Below are 19,781 nucleotides of genomic sequence, written 5' to 3' on the forward strand. Positions count from 1 at the left end.
CACGACCTTGCTCCCATGCGCACGACCAACTTTCTGCTATTGTGAATCGTTAGGTTAGGAAAAATGGCGTTCATATCCTATGCACACGACCTACTGTTACTGTTACTGTTATTTTTTCAATTGTGAACCCAGCTTAAGGCGCAAGGAGTGTGTTTGCGCGTCCGCTATTTCTGATCTGTCAAACTCAACTCGCCATAAATCAAAAACCATTTAGTCAAACGATGTCCAAATTTGTCAGTATAATTGTGAACTGTTTTGCCAACAATAATATCCGTTAATCTTCTTAATGTAAATAATTTCATTTAAATATATATAATAAACCTACGAGGCCTTAAAAAAGCTAACCGTGACTTGATGTATCTGATTTTTCATTGCGAAGTATTTTAAATAAAGAAAAGAGAATTTTTTTCTGCGTGCATAATATTGCTAAATTTATAGAAATAAAAATTTTATAAGTTTCAACATCTGTTTTAAAATGCTGTAATTTAAAACTAAAATATTGCTGAACACATTTTATAGTTATGTCTTTTGTTGCAGCCGATTTGGATAGAATTTCAAAGAAAATATACATGTTATAAGGCACGTCATCTGCAAAACGAAGAAGCAAATTTTGTTATTTGGTTTCAATTTGTATAATATTAATATATGTCTTCCAGGTAATGTAAAACACCTAACAACATTTGAATCGTTAAGTGCAGAATGTAAGTTAGCCACTTTATGAATTAACTTTTTCAAAGTGAATTTACTAATTTTCCAATTAAATTTGTTTTTATTGTGTTTATCATTATGCATTAGGAAACATCTATTTAAAAAAAGTCAAAAGATATATTTCGAAGATAATATATTAAAAGTTTGTATTGATATAAGATACCTTTTGAAACATATTAATTTGGAATTGGTAACTTGTTGACACTGGATGATTCATTTGTGTTACTATCTCGTGTGCATCTGTAAATAGATATAAACAATCCATTTCAACAAAGCCTACAGGCGTACATAGATTTCAAAGTGAAAGTGATTTGAAGATTTTTACAAACTCCTGGAACATTTTAAAAACTTAATGTACATAACATCCTATTATAGATATTTTACCCAATATTAAAAAATGTCCGACTAAACATTTTCTTGCATTCCAGACAGCGAAACTATTTTTAATGTTTTTTCACAACTCAATACATTCAGCATTTAATGTCTAAACGAATTTAATATTGTACCTACTAAGTAGTTATGTAATTGTTTTCAACCTTCAAACACTACTTTTAATCCTTGCCACTAATACGTGGTCGTACACAAATATCCTTTGGACAAAGGTTTAAGGTAATATTAAAAAAAAGGTAATAAAAATAAAATTCGATTAAATTGATACTTATTAAGGTTAGGTATTGTTTTTTATAATCCCAACTTCGGTTTTTATTGTTCTTTTTATCAACAATTATTTCAGCTTGACGTTTTAGGAAAAGTTTCTCAAGTTTTATAAAAATATTTGTTAAAAAAGTAATAAATTTTTTATATTTTTATCGTTTTTATTCCCACCCCACGCAGTAATGGTTTGTAACATAAAATTTACTTAGAAAAATATTTGCAACACTAAAAATGTAAACAAAACCAAAAATTAATTCCATAGAGTACATGATAAAGAGCTTTTAATTATTCTCATATTCCATACCAAAGTTTTCAAAACCCCTTGCAGCAATGGTTTGTATTATCAAGAATGTTCTTAGACAAAATGTTTTGGATGAATATTATAAGATTTAAGCACAGTTTGAACGGATTTTATGGTATGCCTAAGAAGGGAACTGTAATTTTTTTTAATTATACCACTCTTTTTTCAGTCCCTTGCAGCAATTTTTGTGTAATCAAAGTTTTTTCTACACATAAGTTTAAGATTAGAATTATTAAATTAATACAAAAATCGTATGGATCCAAAGTATTGCCCTTGCTATGATTTTTTTTCCTTCTCCAACTCTTGTTTTTTTTAACCCCTTGCAATATTGGCTCGTCTCGTAAAAAATAATTTTAGAACAAAATTATAAGTTTTACAAAAAATTTGAACTGATTTGATAGTGTTTCTTCTAAGGGAGTAATGTTTTTTTATAACTAACCCATATTTATATAACCCCTTTAAAACAGTTCGTCTAATCAAAAAATATTTTAGACTAAATTTTTAGATCAAAATTAAAATATTAACAAAACATTTGAACGGATTTGGTAGTGTTTCTACTAAGGGCGCTTTATGAATTATTTTTAATAATTCGCCCTTATTTTTTGACCCCTTTCAGGAAACGTTTCTCTAATCCAAAAATGTTTTAGACGAACGTTTGAGATAAAAATTATAACAATAATACAAAAATTCATAGATCAGAAGTTGTGCCTACATTGGGAGCTATGATTTTTTTATTGTCCTCAAACCCTTGTTTTATCAACCCCCTGCAGTTATGGTTGGTCGTATAAAAAAATAGCTAAGACCAAAATTCAAATTTTAATACGTTCAAACGAATATGATATTTCTCATGTTATGGGAGTTATAGCGATTTTTCGGGTTTTAGGAAAACCTTCCCCAATTCTACCACTTTGGTCAGATATTGTCTATTAACGAACTTGATCGAAAATTTCCACTGTCAGAACTTATTTATTAGTTTAGAAGTGATTGGTAAAAAATTGCGGCAGTTATCGTGTCCACAAATTGTATTTGAGGTCTATGGACCATGAAACGAAAAACTATATAAAAATTTCCCATAATTCACACCGTGGGTTCGGCTACAAAAGGTAGCATTTACTTGAAATTTACCTAATAACAATCAGTGCAAATCGTGTCAGTAGTAATAAATATGCTGTGAATAAAAATTTCGTGAAAAGTTGCGTATAGAATTAGGATTAAAAGTAATGCGTACTACATAAAATATAAAAATTCATTCTAAAGGTAAAATTGTTTATTCGTCTAGCTCTGCAAATTATGTGTAAACAGTTTTGGGGGAGCATTGTTTAAATCCTATTTTAAATAATAATATTACTCAAAATAAATTATTAAAAGTTTACGTTTGTTTCGTTTTCCATGAAATCTTAAAACATCGACAAATGTGCATTTGAAAAAAGAAGGGGAGGAAAGTATTTTCAGTACATAGTTGTAAGTTTGTATTGTAAAAGTAAATACGCAAGAAAGACATTTTAACTGAATCTGTTTGTAAACACCAAACTGAATTTTCCTTATGTGTGGTTGACCTGAAATTGGCGAAGAAACATGTTAAGCAAATATGTAACTCGTTGGATCACATATTGTAGAACTAAATGTATTGTTATCATTAGTTTTGCATGGATTTATCACAAAATTACATCAATTAAATATGATATATTTGTTAAGTAACATAACAAGTATGCTGACAATATTTAAATGTTCTCGTCGTATTGTTTTAAATGGAAAATTACCATGTTAGGTTTAGCCATTGTTTTAATTTAAAATCGTAATTTTTCAGAGTACACCATCGTGCCAGTTATCAATTGTAATATGACATAATTTGACATAGTCTGTAGTCTTGTTGTAAACGAAATACGTTAAACAAAGTTTCTGGGCATAAAATTTCATAAACTGAATTCATTTTCTGTGTTATAATAAGGACATGATAAAGAAAGATAAAAAAACGCAAAGGTCTCGTTGCGACCTCAGCTTATCATCCTTAATTAAAGTAGTAAAGTAACATACCAAAATTCGGTGTGTAAATAAATGCATTTTTGTTGTTAATTCCATTTGATTTTTTCTAGTGTTTTAGTTGCAGAGCAAATCGAAAACAAAACATCATCATTTCAATAGTCAGTCTGCTAGCAAAAATCTCCCAATTGTAAATATACGTGGTAAATTATGATATTGTATTAACACAAATAATACAAATAATTTGTAACAAAACGTATAATGATGTGGTAGTTAAATTGCGTGAATGAGCCTATGGTGAACCTAGCATCCAACCAAAACGTGGTCAGTACACACTTCGAACTTTCTTGTACGAAAATGTGTACCTTTAAATATTTCGAATGCATATTTGGAAGTTGTGTTTGAACCAGTTGGAGTTTATTCGCTCAATATTAATTGTTTAGGCATAAGGGAAAATAATGAAGGCAAAAATGGAAATATAGTTGTTAAGAGGACTACGTCATTATTTAGCGACATGATGCAAAACAGGCAATATTTCTTCGAAAGGCGATCCGAGATTTTTTGCATTCTGACGTTGCCGGGGATCTCCCGTTAACCCGCCCTTCTCATTCCGTCGCTTCTGCATCCTTCAGGGCATGCAGATGACAACGGCCCAGTTACAAGTCTGCCCTCGGGGTATGAGACTCGTGTACCCTACTCATAAAATTTTTATTTATTCATCCACTTAGACATCATTATTTTCAAATTACTTTGTTACTTTTGCTGTTTACATCGTTTCACCTTTAATCGTCCCTGTGGCATGTTATATCATATATTTGCGAATATAAAATAGGTACTACGTTTAGTTTTTAAAATTACTTTTACGAGATGTAAAGAAGTAGGCCTACACTCGTTCATGGGATAGACTATATACCATTTGAAGCCAAAAACTTGTAACGGCATGAGTTTAGGTGTGTGTGTGTGTCTATAATTACGAACATTCCCTTGATATTGTAATGCAAAGGTGTAGAACTAACATAAATAAACCAAAGAAATACTACCACTTACGCAAGTTATTAAACAATGAATTCAACTCAAATTTTTATGAGTGCTGTTGATAACGTTCCAACGATCACAATATGTGATAACCTGTGATCACGTTAACAGTGTCTCTTCTCTTACACACATTTATATATTGTCTTCGCAAACCCAACGTCTTTCAGAAATGATAAAAACTTTACGTCCATTATAGAACGCACAGTGCGGCATATTAACGAGGAGTGATAACGGACAAAATCTAATCTGCCATGTTCCTGGCAGCGTAGTGGCTCTAGATGGTTACTTATTCAACTATATGTCCTCACCACTGACCTACACGGTATAGGCCTACCTTCCCACTCTTTGTACCATGGCTGTTACCCTGATGATGGAGATTACAATTTATGGCGAAAGAGTAGCAAGATTAACAACATTAACACTGCTTTAATCTTTAAGTTGAGTCACTTCAATACATTACGTAAACAGCATTGTAATAATATAACTTTATCATGTCACAAAAATTAAAAAATATAAGAACTAGTGGAACACTAGCTTTTTTGAAATGAAATAAAATTGGTAAATGAGCATTTTAAGAACTTTTGTCTTTAACTCCCGTTACGTAATTCTCCATGATGCTTTCAAATGCTTGTTTCAGAAAAGTTTTAATTTACAATACAGTACTGTGCAGATTTAAATTCAGTCAGACATCTCGGTCTGTTTTAATTTGTACACTACCGTTATCATATTAATGAACGGCCAGACAGAACTATGAAAGCATCCGTTGCAGTCAGTGCTGCAAGTGATTGGTCCAGTAGACTGTGAGTTCTGCATATGTATTTAAATCTAATTTTGTCAACTTATTGAAGGGAGGTGAATTATTTTATTGTGACAGTGAATAAGTGCAATATTGCAAGTATAAGTTCAAGGCAAGGGAATGGTAAACACTGCCAGGGCCGCTGAGAGAATTTGTGGGCCCCTGGACAGCTGGGGTAGTAGGCCCCCTTCCTTTTTTTCCATACCACTACTACGTACTACTTATACCATAAATATATATATGGTATCATAAAATCGCATCCTTCATTTGAACACACATAACGATTTCCTAGTTTCGCAAAAAAAAAAAAAAAAAAGAGAGCATTTGCATGTATTATCTCAGTGCACTTTTACATTGTTAATCCCATCAATATACAAATAATATTTCATTTTGATGTATATTCTGCTAAAAAAATCTTAAATGGTAATCAGAAATTGCATTATCATATGAGTGTTTAAAATACGTAAGTATAATAATTTATTCTAAATATAAATATTATTAAAATATTTTAATTAATAATAAATTTTATTATTTCGAAAATATGAAACACATTGAACCACGTTCATTACATTGAAAAATTTGTAATACATATTGATAATTTATACAAATTAATTTAATACCCTTAGTTCGATGTAAAATCATAAATGACGTGCATTTTAAATAACAATGATATATATTTTACATCCTACTAAAACACAATTCAAATGTCATATACTATATAAAAATGTCTAAATTTAATAACACTGCAAAATGTTTTACGACAGAACAGTCATTACTTCATATCGAAACACTACATTTAGAATAATCATACACTGTAGTATATTATTTAAAAATTTTAAACATATAATGCATTTAAAAGGATTATGCTACTCAATAATATTGATTTACAAACAATTAAATAGTTCAGAAGTAATCACAACAAATCTGTTTTCCGTGCCTTTTTCAAAGCAAAATCGTTAATTACATCGTCGTAGTTCAATGACCGAGCGAGATCAGGCTCTAAGGCAAGCAAGGTGAGCCCACTAATCCTATCCTGAGACATGGTTGAGCGATGTACATTTTTTATTTCCTTCATTTTGCTGAAGGACCTTTCGCTTCGGCAACTGTCACGGGAATTGTGCAGAACACTCGAACAGCGATACACACGTTTGGAAATAAACTATCCAATTTTAATCTCCATAGTGTGTTTAAAAGCTTGATTTGTTTCAACTGTTTGGACCAATATTTGAAACATGAATTGATTTGAGATGTTTCATTTTATCAGATATCTCCATGAAACCCCCTCCAGCCAGGGCCCATCACCGCATTCTTTACTTCAGAAGGGGGAGTCTAAATGGCATTGACCCCAAGTGGAGGGGTGTACTGGACCAAGCAAACCTATTGTGCTTGTACCTGGCGTTCCCATTTTGGTGTGAACTGAATGTTACACAGGAACACATAAAAAACACACACACACATATAGTACAAGATGTTTTAATAGCAGGGGAAAAATGTTTTTCCAGCCATTTATTTTCCACTTCCCAGCCGGGCGCCCGGGCCCCTGGGCATTTGCCCCTTTTGCCCCCCCCCCCCCCCCCCTCGGCGGCCATGAACACTGCATCAAAACACAATCACAATAACACTAAATGGTTAATCGGGACACGACTAAGCTTTGAGGCGGGGCTAATAGTACAATATAAACCAACTTAGCAGCTTGGTACGCTGTTGATAATATGTAACATTGATAATATTTACTCAGTCACTGAACTGTTTATTAGTGCTACATTCGTTTAGTCACAAACTATTTATTGGTTGCCGCAAAAAAAATCTGTTCCCACGAAATGTATTTTCCTCAATATAATAACGGTAATTCAAAGGGGCCGATTTATAATTATGCTGCTTTTCAAAAATGTTCTGTGGTTATATCATTTCTTGAAAACTCATGCCAGTTTTGCGCATCTGGCGAGACAGCTACAGGAATACGAAATTGTATGATCGATGCTATATGACTTATTATAACAAAGCGTGGGCGAACCGAGCATTCAGACTAATACTATGGACAACACAACGACGACAGCACTAACAAACACAGAAGTTTTTCAATGACAGTAGTTACGACGTTTCGGAAACTGACATCTGTTCCCGCCATCAGGCACAAACAAACTGTTTGTGCCTGATGTCATTGAAAAACTTCTGTGTTCGTTAGTGCTGTCGTCGTTGTGTTGTTCACAGAATTTATTATTTTCATCGTTGTCTTTATGTGTTTGCTGCGTTGTCCAGCTTTTCTGTCTGCCTGCATCCAATCTGTCTCACTGTATGTGCACTGTGTTCGTCTGTGTTTAATACATTTTTTTTAATAAGTTCCTTTCACGGAATTCTTGTGCTCTCTAGTTTTTTTGAGGTTAAATATTTGGTCTGTGATGTTTTTGTTGTATTGTCCATATTTATTTTTATTTTCCTTGCTGGTTCAGACTGTGTTCGAATACATCTGACTCGGTCTTGTTTTTCTTTTAAATTATTTTTTTTCTGTTAATATTTTATTTATTTATTTGGTTTTCGGAGGTTTTTAGATGACTAACAGTTCAAAACATAAAAGGCGTTGTCCAAAATAATTAACTAAATCGTGGTTGTTATATAGTAGTATTACAACCAGGCACTATAAGACACTCACATCCGCGCTTATTGTATATTGTAATTTTTATGCTATTGTAAAACAAACTTTTTTGTTTTGTACATTTTATGCTAATTCTGTTAAATATTTTCGTTTTGGTGCTTACTGTTCATTTGTTCTGGGGTATGTTTAGTTAGCAGTGTATCGATTAATATAGAGAAAAATGTTTTGTGGTTCGAATCTTCATGGAGACGCGGTTTCTTTAAAGTTAACTAGGGTCTATTTTCTTTAAAATTCCATTAACGTATTTTTAGTAAATAACCAGATATATAAAAAAGTTTTAATTGTAATTTTTGTAATTTAAATTGTTGTAGTATTATTTGAAAGCAGTGTACTTCGCCAGTGTTCAGGCTATATGCAGGGTGGCCACTATATTTGTGATAAAAAATTCCAGGTTTTTTCCAGGTTTTTCCAGGTATTTTCCAGATTTTCCAGGTTTTGCAATATATATACAAAATGACATGTTTTTATTTATGTAATACATGATACAAAGCACACATTTTAAAACACGGAACTGTATAGTACTAAATATAAAACAAAAATGCACAAAATGTGATACATACCCAACTAAAAAAACAGGTGGCAGTTTACTAAATATATATTTGCCACATAACTTTAACCTTTTTTGTGTTTAAAATTTCTTCGTCTATGAGAGCGGTCTGTTTTAAGGCATCACTCATTATTTTGACTTTTTTTGCCTTAAGAGGCCACTCCAGTGTTTCAGGGGCAGTACGCAACCCGCGTTAACCTCATAAGATTCAATGTTATTTTCATTTTGCTTATAACTTATTAACTAATATAGATTTCGAAATGATGCTTGCTTGATATCTAAGACAACGATGCTCTTATCAAAGCCCCTTTCTTCAAAAACGTGCTTAAATTATGGTTTTATACTAATCTTTACTAATATGTATAAGTGTATTGTCTAGGTTTGAACTATAATTAATGCACGTTTTTGAAGAAAGGGGCTTTGATAAGAGCATCATTGTCTTAGATATCAAGCAAGCATCATTTCGAAATCTATATTAGTTAATAAGTTATAAGCAAAATGAAAATAGCATTGAATCTTATGAGGTTAACACGGGTTGCGTAGTGCCCCTGAAACACTGGAGTGGCCTCTTAAGTTCCCTGAGGTTCTTTTCTGCTTGTCTTGGATCAGGCTGAAAACATCAGGCTATACGTGTAAGTTATAAGGAATCTTATTAGTATCATGAATTGAGATATGTTTTTCGAGTAGATATACACATCGACCTACCGGATGCTCGCCCGCGTCTTGTACTGTCGCAGCGATGTTTATTTTGACAGCTCAAGCAATTATCTTTTCCCGTGAGTTGATAGAAAAAGGTCGCTTCACACAGCATAAAAAAGGAGCAACGCCACTTATTCCCCACGCAGGAAACACACTGGCTGCTGTCTGTCATCCCCCGCATTTCCCCCTTCCTTTCTTCTAACATTCCACGTCTCGCCTCTCGCGCGAGCAATAACGAAGCGATGTAGCAGTTGCACCCGCATTGGGTCGTGTTTATGCTTTGCTGGTGACCGCAGGAGGTCCAACATGCTTTTATTCGGTATATATGATCTTTCATTGCGTTTTTTTTTTAAATATTTTTTTTCTGATTTTCACATTTTGGTCAAAATTTCCAATTTTTTTTACGGTTCCCGAGAATGTACTCGTAAAATCACTGCTTCGTTAAATCGGGGTTCTGGTGTACATAATAATTATATGTTTAGTATTATTATTTTACAAATTTTAAGTGAACATAGCATTACCGACGTTAAAGGTAAGTAAATGCGGAAGGTTTATCGGCCGGCCTCAACGCACAGCTGCGAATATTCATAAAAAAACGTGCAGTGTCGTTAGTTACTGGACATATTTGACAGTTTATTGATAAGCGATGGATTACAAGACGTCTTAGTTTATAACACCGCTAAACCGTTGGAAGCTACTAGTATAAATTAAAGTACTAATAAAACTTTGTTACAGGAAGCGTGGGCTTCATCCTGAGCAGATTGAGTGGAAACAAAATTCTGTAACTTGCAGGTTTCTTGATTGGTTATTTATAACTCTATTGAAATTCTTAGATTTGACATGGCTTGTAAATGCTCCCCTACCCATCGTATCGATCTTGAAACTTTTATTGCATATCTTGCATCTCGCACAAGTTCTGTCTTTCGCATCGCATCGCCCATGGAACCTCAAGACTCATAACGACAGGAATACCTAGTAGACATTGCCGCAATAGCTTCCTAACAAACTGCACAGCGTAAGACTAAAACAGCTCGAAGACTTGTACTGAACAGAACAAATTAGAACACCACCCCGTGTTGCACGCCGTAGTGCGGTTCATATTCCCCCTCCCCCTCCCCCCTTAGTGACGTATTGCGTCTATGAGGAAAGAAGAAACATGACACGCCTGGGAACACTACAGTCTCTGCCAACATGACACTGTACAGATTTGCCGCGTGATTATCAGACGCCGCGATGTACGTCTTATATAAGTTGTGCGCATTTACACCGCAGCATTTGCCCAGGAAAGAAATAAAATTCCAGACAGTTTCCCGGTTTTACCCGGGCCCTTTCAAATTCCCGACATATTCCCGGTTTTTCCCGTTTTCCCGGTTTGGTGGCCACCCTGCATATGCACTTATTTCAGATGAAAACCAAGACAAAAATTTTTTCCAAATAAATGACAAACTGTCGTTGAAATTAATAGTGTAGTTAGGATGATTATATAAAACAATAGACACTTCAGTAACACGTGCATTACAACTATGCCATAATAACAACTTCCGTGACATCACGTGTGTGATATTAATTTTACGAAAATACAGCAGTACGCATTCAGAAATGTTAATAAATTTAACTAAAATACAAATTGTATACTAAAATAGTTGCAGCAAAGTCTTAGCATCGTTAACGAAGTGCCTATTTAGTTACGAGCAGTTTTCTGGGCAAGGGAGTTTAAGTATCCTACTTATTTATGAAACAGCTATGCAAGTAATGATTAGGCCCGTTTGACCGTGACACGCAAACGTATACGTATCACGAAAAGGGAAACGTAAGACCCTTTAAGTTCGTTCTACATTCACACGTAAGTGTACACATATTCGCATCCGCAAGCGTAAGAGAGATGGAGAAATGGGCAATGCCGAACTCTTGTGCATACGTTCTTCCATGCAGCTAATAGCAATGCACTATTTTATCACTACGTATACCATGTACATGTCCATTTTATTCTTGTTTTTGAATATTAGGGTCCGCGGTGGTCTATGGGTCAGACCCCTCGCCTCCCACCAAAGCGATCTGGGTTTGATCCCAGCGGGGCAGAAGCCCGGAATTTCGCACGTAGGAATCGTTCCGATTTCGTGGTTGGCGGGGTTTCTCGGGGATCTCCCGTTTCCACCGCCCCACTCATTCAAGCGCTTCGCAATTGCAGGGCTTCATTGCTTTCATCCCAAGGCACGCAGATGCCTACAGGCGCCCAATAACAAGTCTGCACTCGGAGTACGATACCCTACCCTTAGGTACCTTCCCCATACAATATTTATGTATTTGCTAGTTATTTCCGCTTTATTATTTAAGACGTAATTTTTTCTGTCTGGAATATCAAAAAAGTCTAGTTTGGTGTACACCTCTCTTTCGGGAATACCAGTTTTGAACGGCGAAAAAAGGCTGGGTAATGATAATGGATCAAGTGGAAAAAAAAAAATGTCAATAAACAAACAGAAGCATATTTGCGGCACACTTTTAACGAATAGAAATATTTAGTTTTAGAGCTAGATTAAGCGCGAAATTCCAACAAGTAATGCCTTCGCCATGTCGGTTAGTCTACATACATCGTGACTTTAAAACCGGTGGATGTAGAAATGATTTTATGAAATCTAGGTTGTTTACCTTGTTTGTTATGTGCTAATTCAGACAATTTTATGTTTTTATACAGTGTGATATATAAAACTTATTTATTTAAAACCAAAAGTGACATTTCAGTACATTGATAAATTTACCGTGAAATACAGACAAGCTAATTGTTTAAGTTTTATCAAAACGAAGCCGAATGTGTTGTGTATAAATGCATTCCGAGATGTAAAAATTACAGTAAGTGATTAATCATACATTACCGTACGTGTGGTACGATATTTGACATATACATATTTAAGTGCCCAGACGCGCGAGAGTAACAAGCATCTAATCAGTTACGTGAATATGAGATGCAGTGATATGCAATACAACCAGTCACGAAATCTATTCGCGAAATTCAGACGTCTCTAATTATAAGCCGTTTGACTAGTTAAATGCATCGAACAGAAGTCATCATGCACAATTCAACGTAAACTAAACATAAAAACCGATGCATGTTTAAAATTTCACGTTTGATCTTGTTTACAATGATGTTGCTGACGTCAGTATTTTTTAAGCTTATTGGCGCAAGTTTTGTTATTTTTCTGTGAAATCCGTACTCTGTAGAACGAGCTGACGGAGTACCGTAAATGGTCGTCTTGCGTTTACGAGATGCGTTTCCGTTTGATTACGTTAACGTGTCATTACATAACGGGCTTTAATGATAACAAGGTTTACTGTCACTGGCCATGAAGGCGTACTAAGAGTAGGGAGGCAGACGTGTGAGATAAACAAAATTGTAAGTGAACAGGGAAACATAAGGTAACGTTAATAAAAATTAATTATAAATAATTCAATATGATTACTAATTATCTCTTTGAACATAGAAGCTGTTGATGCAAGTTTCTTTCAGCTGGCACAAGGAACTTGAACTACAGCACTGATACACTCTGCACTTCCATGGTTCAGTGGTCAGAAAGAGGCAGGTAACAAGGCACTGCCCCCTTTCCTGATCTTGAAGAGAGATAAGCGGCTTAGCGCGGTCTCGCCAGTCCCCACTACGAGCAGGTAGTCCTGGTTCAGGGAAGTTCCCGCTGCTCAATCCTTAGCAGCACTGTTCAGGGCTCTTCAGCGCGTATTATTTTTAAACGGCTGCGTGTAAAATTCGAAAAACAACGCGAAATTGGACTTTTAACTAACCTTCGATTAGAGTTTCCAGGCAGTGCACAGACATATGTTAGGTATCAAACGATGCAGTATTCTTTCTACTGTATAATAGTTTAACTTACATTTTGATTCGTTGAATACGAACTTCTGTGGAAATAGTTTCACAGACGTCTGCACTCGCTACGTGTGAAAAATTGGTAATATTAACTGATCTTCGTTTGGCTTTCCCAGATATAGTTCTGACGTATTTTAGCCTTAACAAATATCCATGGTGCTTTGTCTCTATAAGGGCTTCATCCCATCTCTCTACAATATGTTAGTAACGTGTAAGAGGCGATTTCATAAAAGACTGCACTTCTGCATTATGCAGATATTTATAATTTAATTATTTTATGATAGAATTTATGCACCTATTAACACGAAATTTTATTTTAGTAAACAAGAAGGTTACATGCATATATAGTCAACGCGTCAGACACGAGACTTTTTAAAATTCTGTATAAAACTGCTTTAAATTATTAAAACTTAATGTTTAATATCTCAATTAAAATGTTATGAAAAATTTCGAAACTACGTACAGACAACAACAGTAGCTAAATAAAACTTTTGACAAAATTTCATTCCAATCTGCAGAAAAAAATTTTACTATCGCTCACTCTTAACACAATATTATTAACATTCTACCCCCCTCACCCATAAATTTTACACTTAAAGGTACTTAACATGAATATTAAGCTCTTATACTGTGTACAAACAAATTAATTACTCCAAGATTTAAAGGAAATAATCTGTACAAAAAATACTGAGATATGTAAAATTAATATGCTACATTCCAATTACTAATAGTAGGCCTATACACAGGTTTTTGTGTAAAATCTATTATTTATTCATTAATTCATCCACACATACCCCAACCCCCAACCTCATCAACATTACACATCCTACAATTTAGTTAATACAAGGGGATTGAAGAGATTATTACTTAAATAACAAGGATGAGTGAAGGTAAACTTTGGTGAAACAGTTGATGAACATTAATTACCTGTTACGATTCTCTGCCAAAGGTAACAAATAGATTGTTTCAATTAATTTAATGCATAAATTTTATCACAAATTTAGGTTATAGTAGTAAGTATTTTCACAATACCATTGTTGTCCCAGTAGAACGATACTGGACATCCTTCATCTTTCAGGAGTCTGATGAAGTTGGATGCACCAACTAATTGGGCATCTTCAATCATACCCTGAAATAAATATGCGCAATATAATAATAATAATAATAACAACAACAATAATACACTTGCAATTGGGCATCCCAACCTTTCAGATTCCTCCTCAAGTCACCTCCACCAAGCCCCTCTCCAACCATTCCACTCCCTCACAAGACAAGCGTGCCCCCTCTCTCCGTTCTCCTCCACACCCTCTGGAGCTTCCACTCGTGCTCCCTCCGCCCCTGCTTCCCTTAATAATTCTGTAGAGCCTGACCAACCTTTCCATTCCTCTCCTCCCCTGCCACTTTTCCCAACCCAGCTCCTTTATCATCTCGGATGGCCCATACATCTCCCCTTCCTTCCCCTCCCTCCTCTTAGACATACCCATAACCCATCTCGCAGCTCTGCGCTGCACCTTTTCCAGCTCCCTTACTTCAGCAAATTTGGTCTCAATCAATTGTTGCCTTACATACCGTACAACATAATGTTCTGAAAACCTTTTCTAATATCTAAGAGAGTTTTACTTACATTTTCCGAAGACCACATTACCCTAGCTCTGTCGTCAATCTATTTATAGTTTTGAAACCCATCAATCCATGAGGAATCAACCAGTACACTGAAACATACCATTTCATATTTGGATAATTGTAGGTACACTTGTTTCACCTAATCAATAAATTAAAATATTGAAAAATTCAAAATGAATAATTCAATAATTTAATGGCCTAATTTAAAAAAAATATATATATATATATATATCAGTTTTTCTAATATTTAAATACATTATAAATTCTATTACTCAAAATATATTTAGGTCTAAATAACTCAAAATTGTTTAATTCTTTATAGGTTGTAAGGGGCTTTAACCTCATCGAAAATAACAGACATTAAATTCATTTCTTTTTCCCATTATCTACTTTATTTTTTTTAAAATTAGAAACACCTTTTCAAAATTTTTTGTAGAACAATATTTCTAATTTGTTTGCTAATAGGCTAACTATATACCAAAAGTTATAATGGACCAAGTGTGGACTAAATGGAAAAAGTCTTACCGTATTTACTCGCATAATGTCCACAGTAATTTGGCTAAATTTTTGACAAAAATAAAATGGGATGCGGACATTATGAGGTGAAGTCCGAAAAAAAAAAAATTTTCCTCAAAATTTTACGTTTTGTGTAGAGTAAAAAAATTGTTCTCTCATAATTAGTTTACTAGCAGAGTGCTGGTGACTGGCGACCCTCCGCAGCGGACATGAGAAATGTGACAGGTGTCGAGATCATTGGGTGCCGGCGATTAGTGGAAGACGCCACTCATTTTTTTTTCTTCTCTCACTCAACTGTGCGCTCTTACGTTCAGAAGCCGCAGCCAGCCTACACAAAATAAATGCTTTGCGTGAAAAGATATTTTTTTAATCTTTCATTGAGATGGCCACTGACGGCACGGGACATATGTCTAATGTCTGCATTAGCCGGCGCCGGCGAGCCTCCCTCCCTGTCCCTTGCCCACTGTGTGTATAAAAAACCGCGCGCATGTACCCCCATCACTTCTCCGCTATCTCCCCTACTTTGTAACGTAGTGTGAGTTGACGTGTACTGGCTTGTGCTATATATAGCCCATCCCCTTCCAACTCGCGTGACGTCGCAGGCAGCTGCGCAGTGGAATGCGAGTTTCTGAGTCCGGACGGTTTCACCACGCTACAAAACCCTCTCAGCGAACGCTCCGATGAACAACTCAAGGTCAAAGCATTGTTGACAGCGTCGGTAATTTTCCATCCCGTTATTGTGCCTTTCAGGGGTGGCCAAGGTTGCTTTGTCTGGTGCGGACTTTATGCTGATTTTTAAAAATTCCATTCAAGTATTAAAAACGCAATGTGCGGACATTATGTGATCGCGGACATTATGCGATTAAATACGGTACGTACTGTTTTTGACATTTTTTTAAGCACTTTAAACTCTGAGATGTGTATAATTATAAATGGTCTAGTTAGAAACACTATAAAATGGAAACCAGATGATGTTGCCACGAAGCTCATACTTTGCATTTCTCGCAGGAGAGTTTTCTTTAAGGAGCACTAGTCCTGTATAACGTACGTAGTGTTTTGGACTTTTTCTTAGGACTTCGAACTCAGAGAGTTGTATGTTTATAAAAGGTCAAGTTCTAAACACTATAAAATGGAATCCAGATGATGTTGCCACGACGCTGATACTTTGCATTACTCGCATGAAAATGTTCTTTGAGGAGCACTATTCCTATATAATGTACATAGTTTTTTTTAAATTTTTATAGCACCTCGAACTTTGATTTGTGTGAGTTAATGAATGGTCAAGATAGAAACACTATAAAATGGAAACCAGACGATGTTGCCACGAAGGTGATACTTTGCATTACTTGCAGGAGTGTGTTCTTTGATGAGCACTAGTCCTGTATAACGTATGTAGTGTTTTTAAATTTTTATAGCACCTAAAACTTTAAAATGTATGTGTTTATGAATGGTCAAGTTAGAAACAGTATAAAATGGAAACCAGAAGATGTTGTCACGAAGCTGATACACTTCATTACTCGCATGAAAATGTTCTTTAAGGAGCACTAGTCCTATATAACGTTGACGTCGACCCAAGTGTCGCCCTAATTTCCGCAGTCCGTAATGTTGTGCCAACGCCTTCTCCTGCCCGTGGCAGAGGCGTGTAGTGTAGTGCGAACAAAGTGCAGTGTCAGTGCAAGTTGCAACGCGACGATCGGCCGCGAGCCGGAAGTGCAAAAGCCGCCCGCGCGGCTATTCTGTGAGAGTTATGGAATCAGTGTATTTTCCCCTCCTGGGACCAATTAGTTACGTGAAACCATTAATTATATTATATTTACATTTTATAAACCATCCTTCCTGTAATGTTTGATAAGTCATTTTGTTTAGTTCTTGTTGACCGCGCGACAAGGCCGCAGTTCGAGCCCAGACCGTCTGCCGCGCGCGAAGTTCCGGCGGGGAGAGGCAGTTCTCGCGACGAGGGTCTCGGGGCTGGACGCGCCTCATCCCTCAACCATTGGGGATCCGTCATTAACTACAGGTCCATTCGAACTCGGTCGCATTGTCGTTGAAGCCGCCCCGAATTTCGGTGATATCAAGTCTGCCGTGTAAAGGAGTAATGAAAGAGTTCACAGCGTCCATGTGATCGGTGCGAGGGAGCGAAACTGTAAATATTCAGTGCCTTAGTGTATCTCTATGCGTAATCCGTGTCGACCACTGATTGGTCAGTAATTGTACTGTGTGATACGTGTTGTGTAGGCTAGTCTGTAAACACCTTTTAGTTCGTGCTCATGTAAACCAGGCGTCCCGCACCGAGAATACTATCGTTGTGTACCGGATCACAGATTGGTCAGGAAATGTATAATGTGACTCATGTTGTGTAGGCCAGATTGCAAACATCTGTGCGTTTGGAATCAACCAGAAAACGACCACTAATGTGTTAGAGCCGTGCCCATGCACTCGCAGACGGAAAGGGCTAGGATTGTGACAGCGCCATGTACTAAGGGGAAGGTGTAATTAAATCACAACAAAGTTAACTCATAAACTCTTCATTTCGTCGCCACTGTCTCCCGCCACATGGCCAGGAACCCGTTCAGAGCTAGTCAGACTTAACAAACCATACAGGAGATAGTTCAGGTGACAACGTACATAGTTTTTTTTAATTTTTATAGCACCTCGAACTTTGATTTGTGTGAGTTGATGAATTTCAAGTTAGAAACACTATAAAATAGAAACCAGATGATGTTGCCACGAAGCTGATACTTTGCATTACTCGCATGAAAATGTTCTTTAAGAAGCACTGGTTCTATATAACATATGTAGTTTTTTTAAATTTTTATAGCACCTCGAACTTTGAGAATTGTGAGGTTATGAATGGTCAGGTTAGAAACACTATAAAATGGAAACCAGATGATGTTGCTACGAAGCTGATACTTTGCATTAATCGAAGCATTGTGTTCTTTAAACAGCACTAGTCCTGTATTACATACATAGGTTTTTTAAAAAAAATTTTAGCACTTCGAACTTTGGGATAAATTAATATTTTACACTTGGACCCTTCTTGCATTAACTTCCTACAGATTATTTCCGCCACGTACGATAATTACGGTACGTTTTTCTATTTGAAGCTGGGCTTCGAAGCTTACTTCTCCTCAGTGATCCCAGCCGAAACCGAAAGAAAGAACGTCAAATTTACCCCACCACCGGCTTTTCATTGCGATGTTTGAACACATCAATTATTAAACCTTTTATTTTAGAAAAATCCCTACGAAATAATAAGCATGATATAAGCAAAAATAAGAACTGAAATTATGCTGCCAAACAAAGTAGCCATTTGATTTTGTAGATTTCTTAGAACGTGCTCAAAAACAAGTACATTTGTTGGCAAAACAGAGAGCTGAAAAACCATACACACCAAATTATTATGTTACTGGTGTGCGACATTTAGCATGTAAAAAGAGATCTACGATAGTTATTCATGTTGCACGCAAGCCATTGTTTTCGTACTGTGGAACAAGAACAGCACGTAAGAACTGGTTTACTTATATTTTGCGATATTGAGAGATTATTTAAGGATATTATTTAGTAAGCAGTCATAAATATTTCGTCTTTCCTAGTACGTGATTTCTAGACTATCGCAGATAATGTACAAGTCCACGGAAGGTCAACATGTTGGTTGTTCGTTAAAGATGGATAGCTAGTGCGATATTCGAGTTTCCACGTTGATGACGTAGTTACTAATGTTTTCTTAAATTCTTGATGAATTTTAATTTTGATTTGAATAAAATGGAAGTTAATACTGATTCATTAATTGTTTAGGAATTTTGATTATGATTTAATTTGATTTTTATGAGTTATGATCCAAAGAGTTTATAAATAACAAAATAAAGATATGAATGCAACATCATAGTCTGAATTACCTGTTAAAAATGTGTAAGTAATTTACATTCATTGTATATATTTTTTTATGCGTATGATTACTTGTGTTGATTATATTATTTATTATGTTTCTAAGATTTTAATTGAAAAGGTTAATTGTATGTTGTAAATTTTTAATTTAATTGCACTTCGTGACAATTTAAACATTTAACACTAGGACTACCGGCACCAGCTGACTATCTAGAACTACCACGAGGGGTCAATTTGACCCTTTTTAATTTTTATCTTTAAAAAATAAATTCCTAAATAGTTGTGACAACTTTATTGCAGAGCCAAGAAATATTGTACTGAATTAAGTTTTTCTTATCTAAAAAAATTACAAAACCAAATTAATGCACTAGTTTTATTCACCTACAATTTGACAAGACACTAAATCCTGGATACATTTACACATATGTGATATTTACTTGAAATTCATTTACCACACCCAGGTTTCGTACATCCTGCAATATTTGCTTTTTATGTGTTATTTCTGCAGGAACA

At 35.3% G+C, this 19,781-nt stretch overlaps 1 protein-coding gene across 2 annotated transcripts in view; it reads right to left on the minus strand.

Moving 5' to 3' along the window:
* Positions 1 to 19,781, minus strand: part of LOC134537910 (zinc finger protein 271-like) — an 85,489-nt gene that overhangs the window by 32,422 nt on the left and 33,286 nt on the right. For both annotated transcript variants that reach the window (XM_063378858.1, XM_063378859.1), the window contains exon 6: positions 14,277 to 14,373. In XM_063378858.1, coding sequence (XP_063234928.1) covers positions 14,277 to 14,373 — 97 coding nt within the window. The remainder of the gene's footprint in view (positions 1 to 14,276; positions 14,374 to 19,781) is intronic.

The sequence above is a fragment of the Bacillus rossius genome, chromosome 12 (assembly GCF_032445375.1).
Source record: "Bacillus rossius redtenbacheri isolate Brsri chromosome 12, Brsri_v3, whole genome shotgun sequence".
Lineage (NCBI taxonomy): Eukaryota > Metazoa > Arthropoda > Insecta > Phasmatodea > Bacillidae > Bacillus > Bacillus rossius.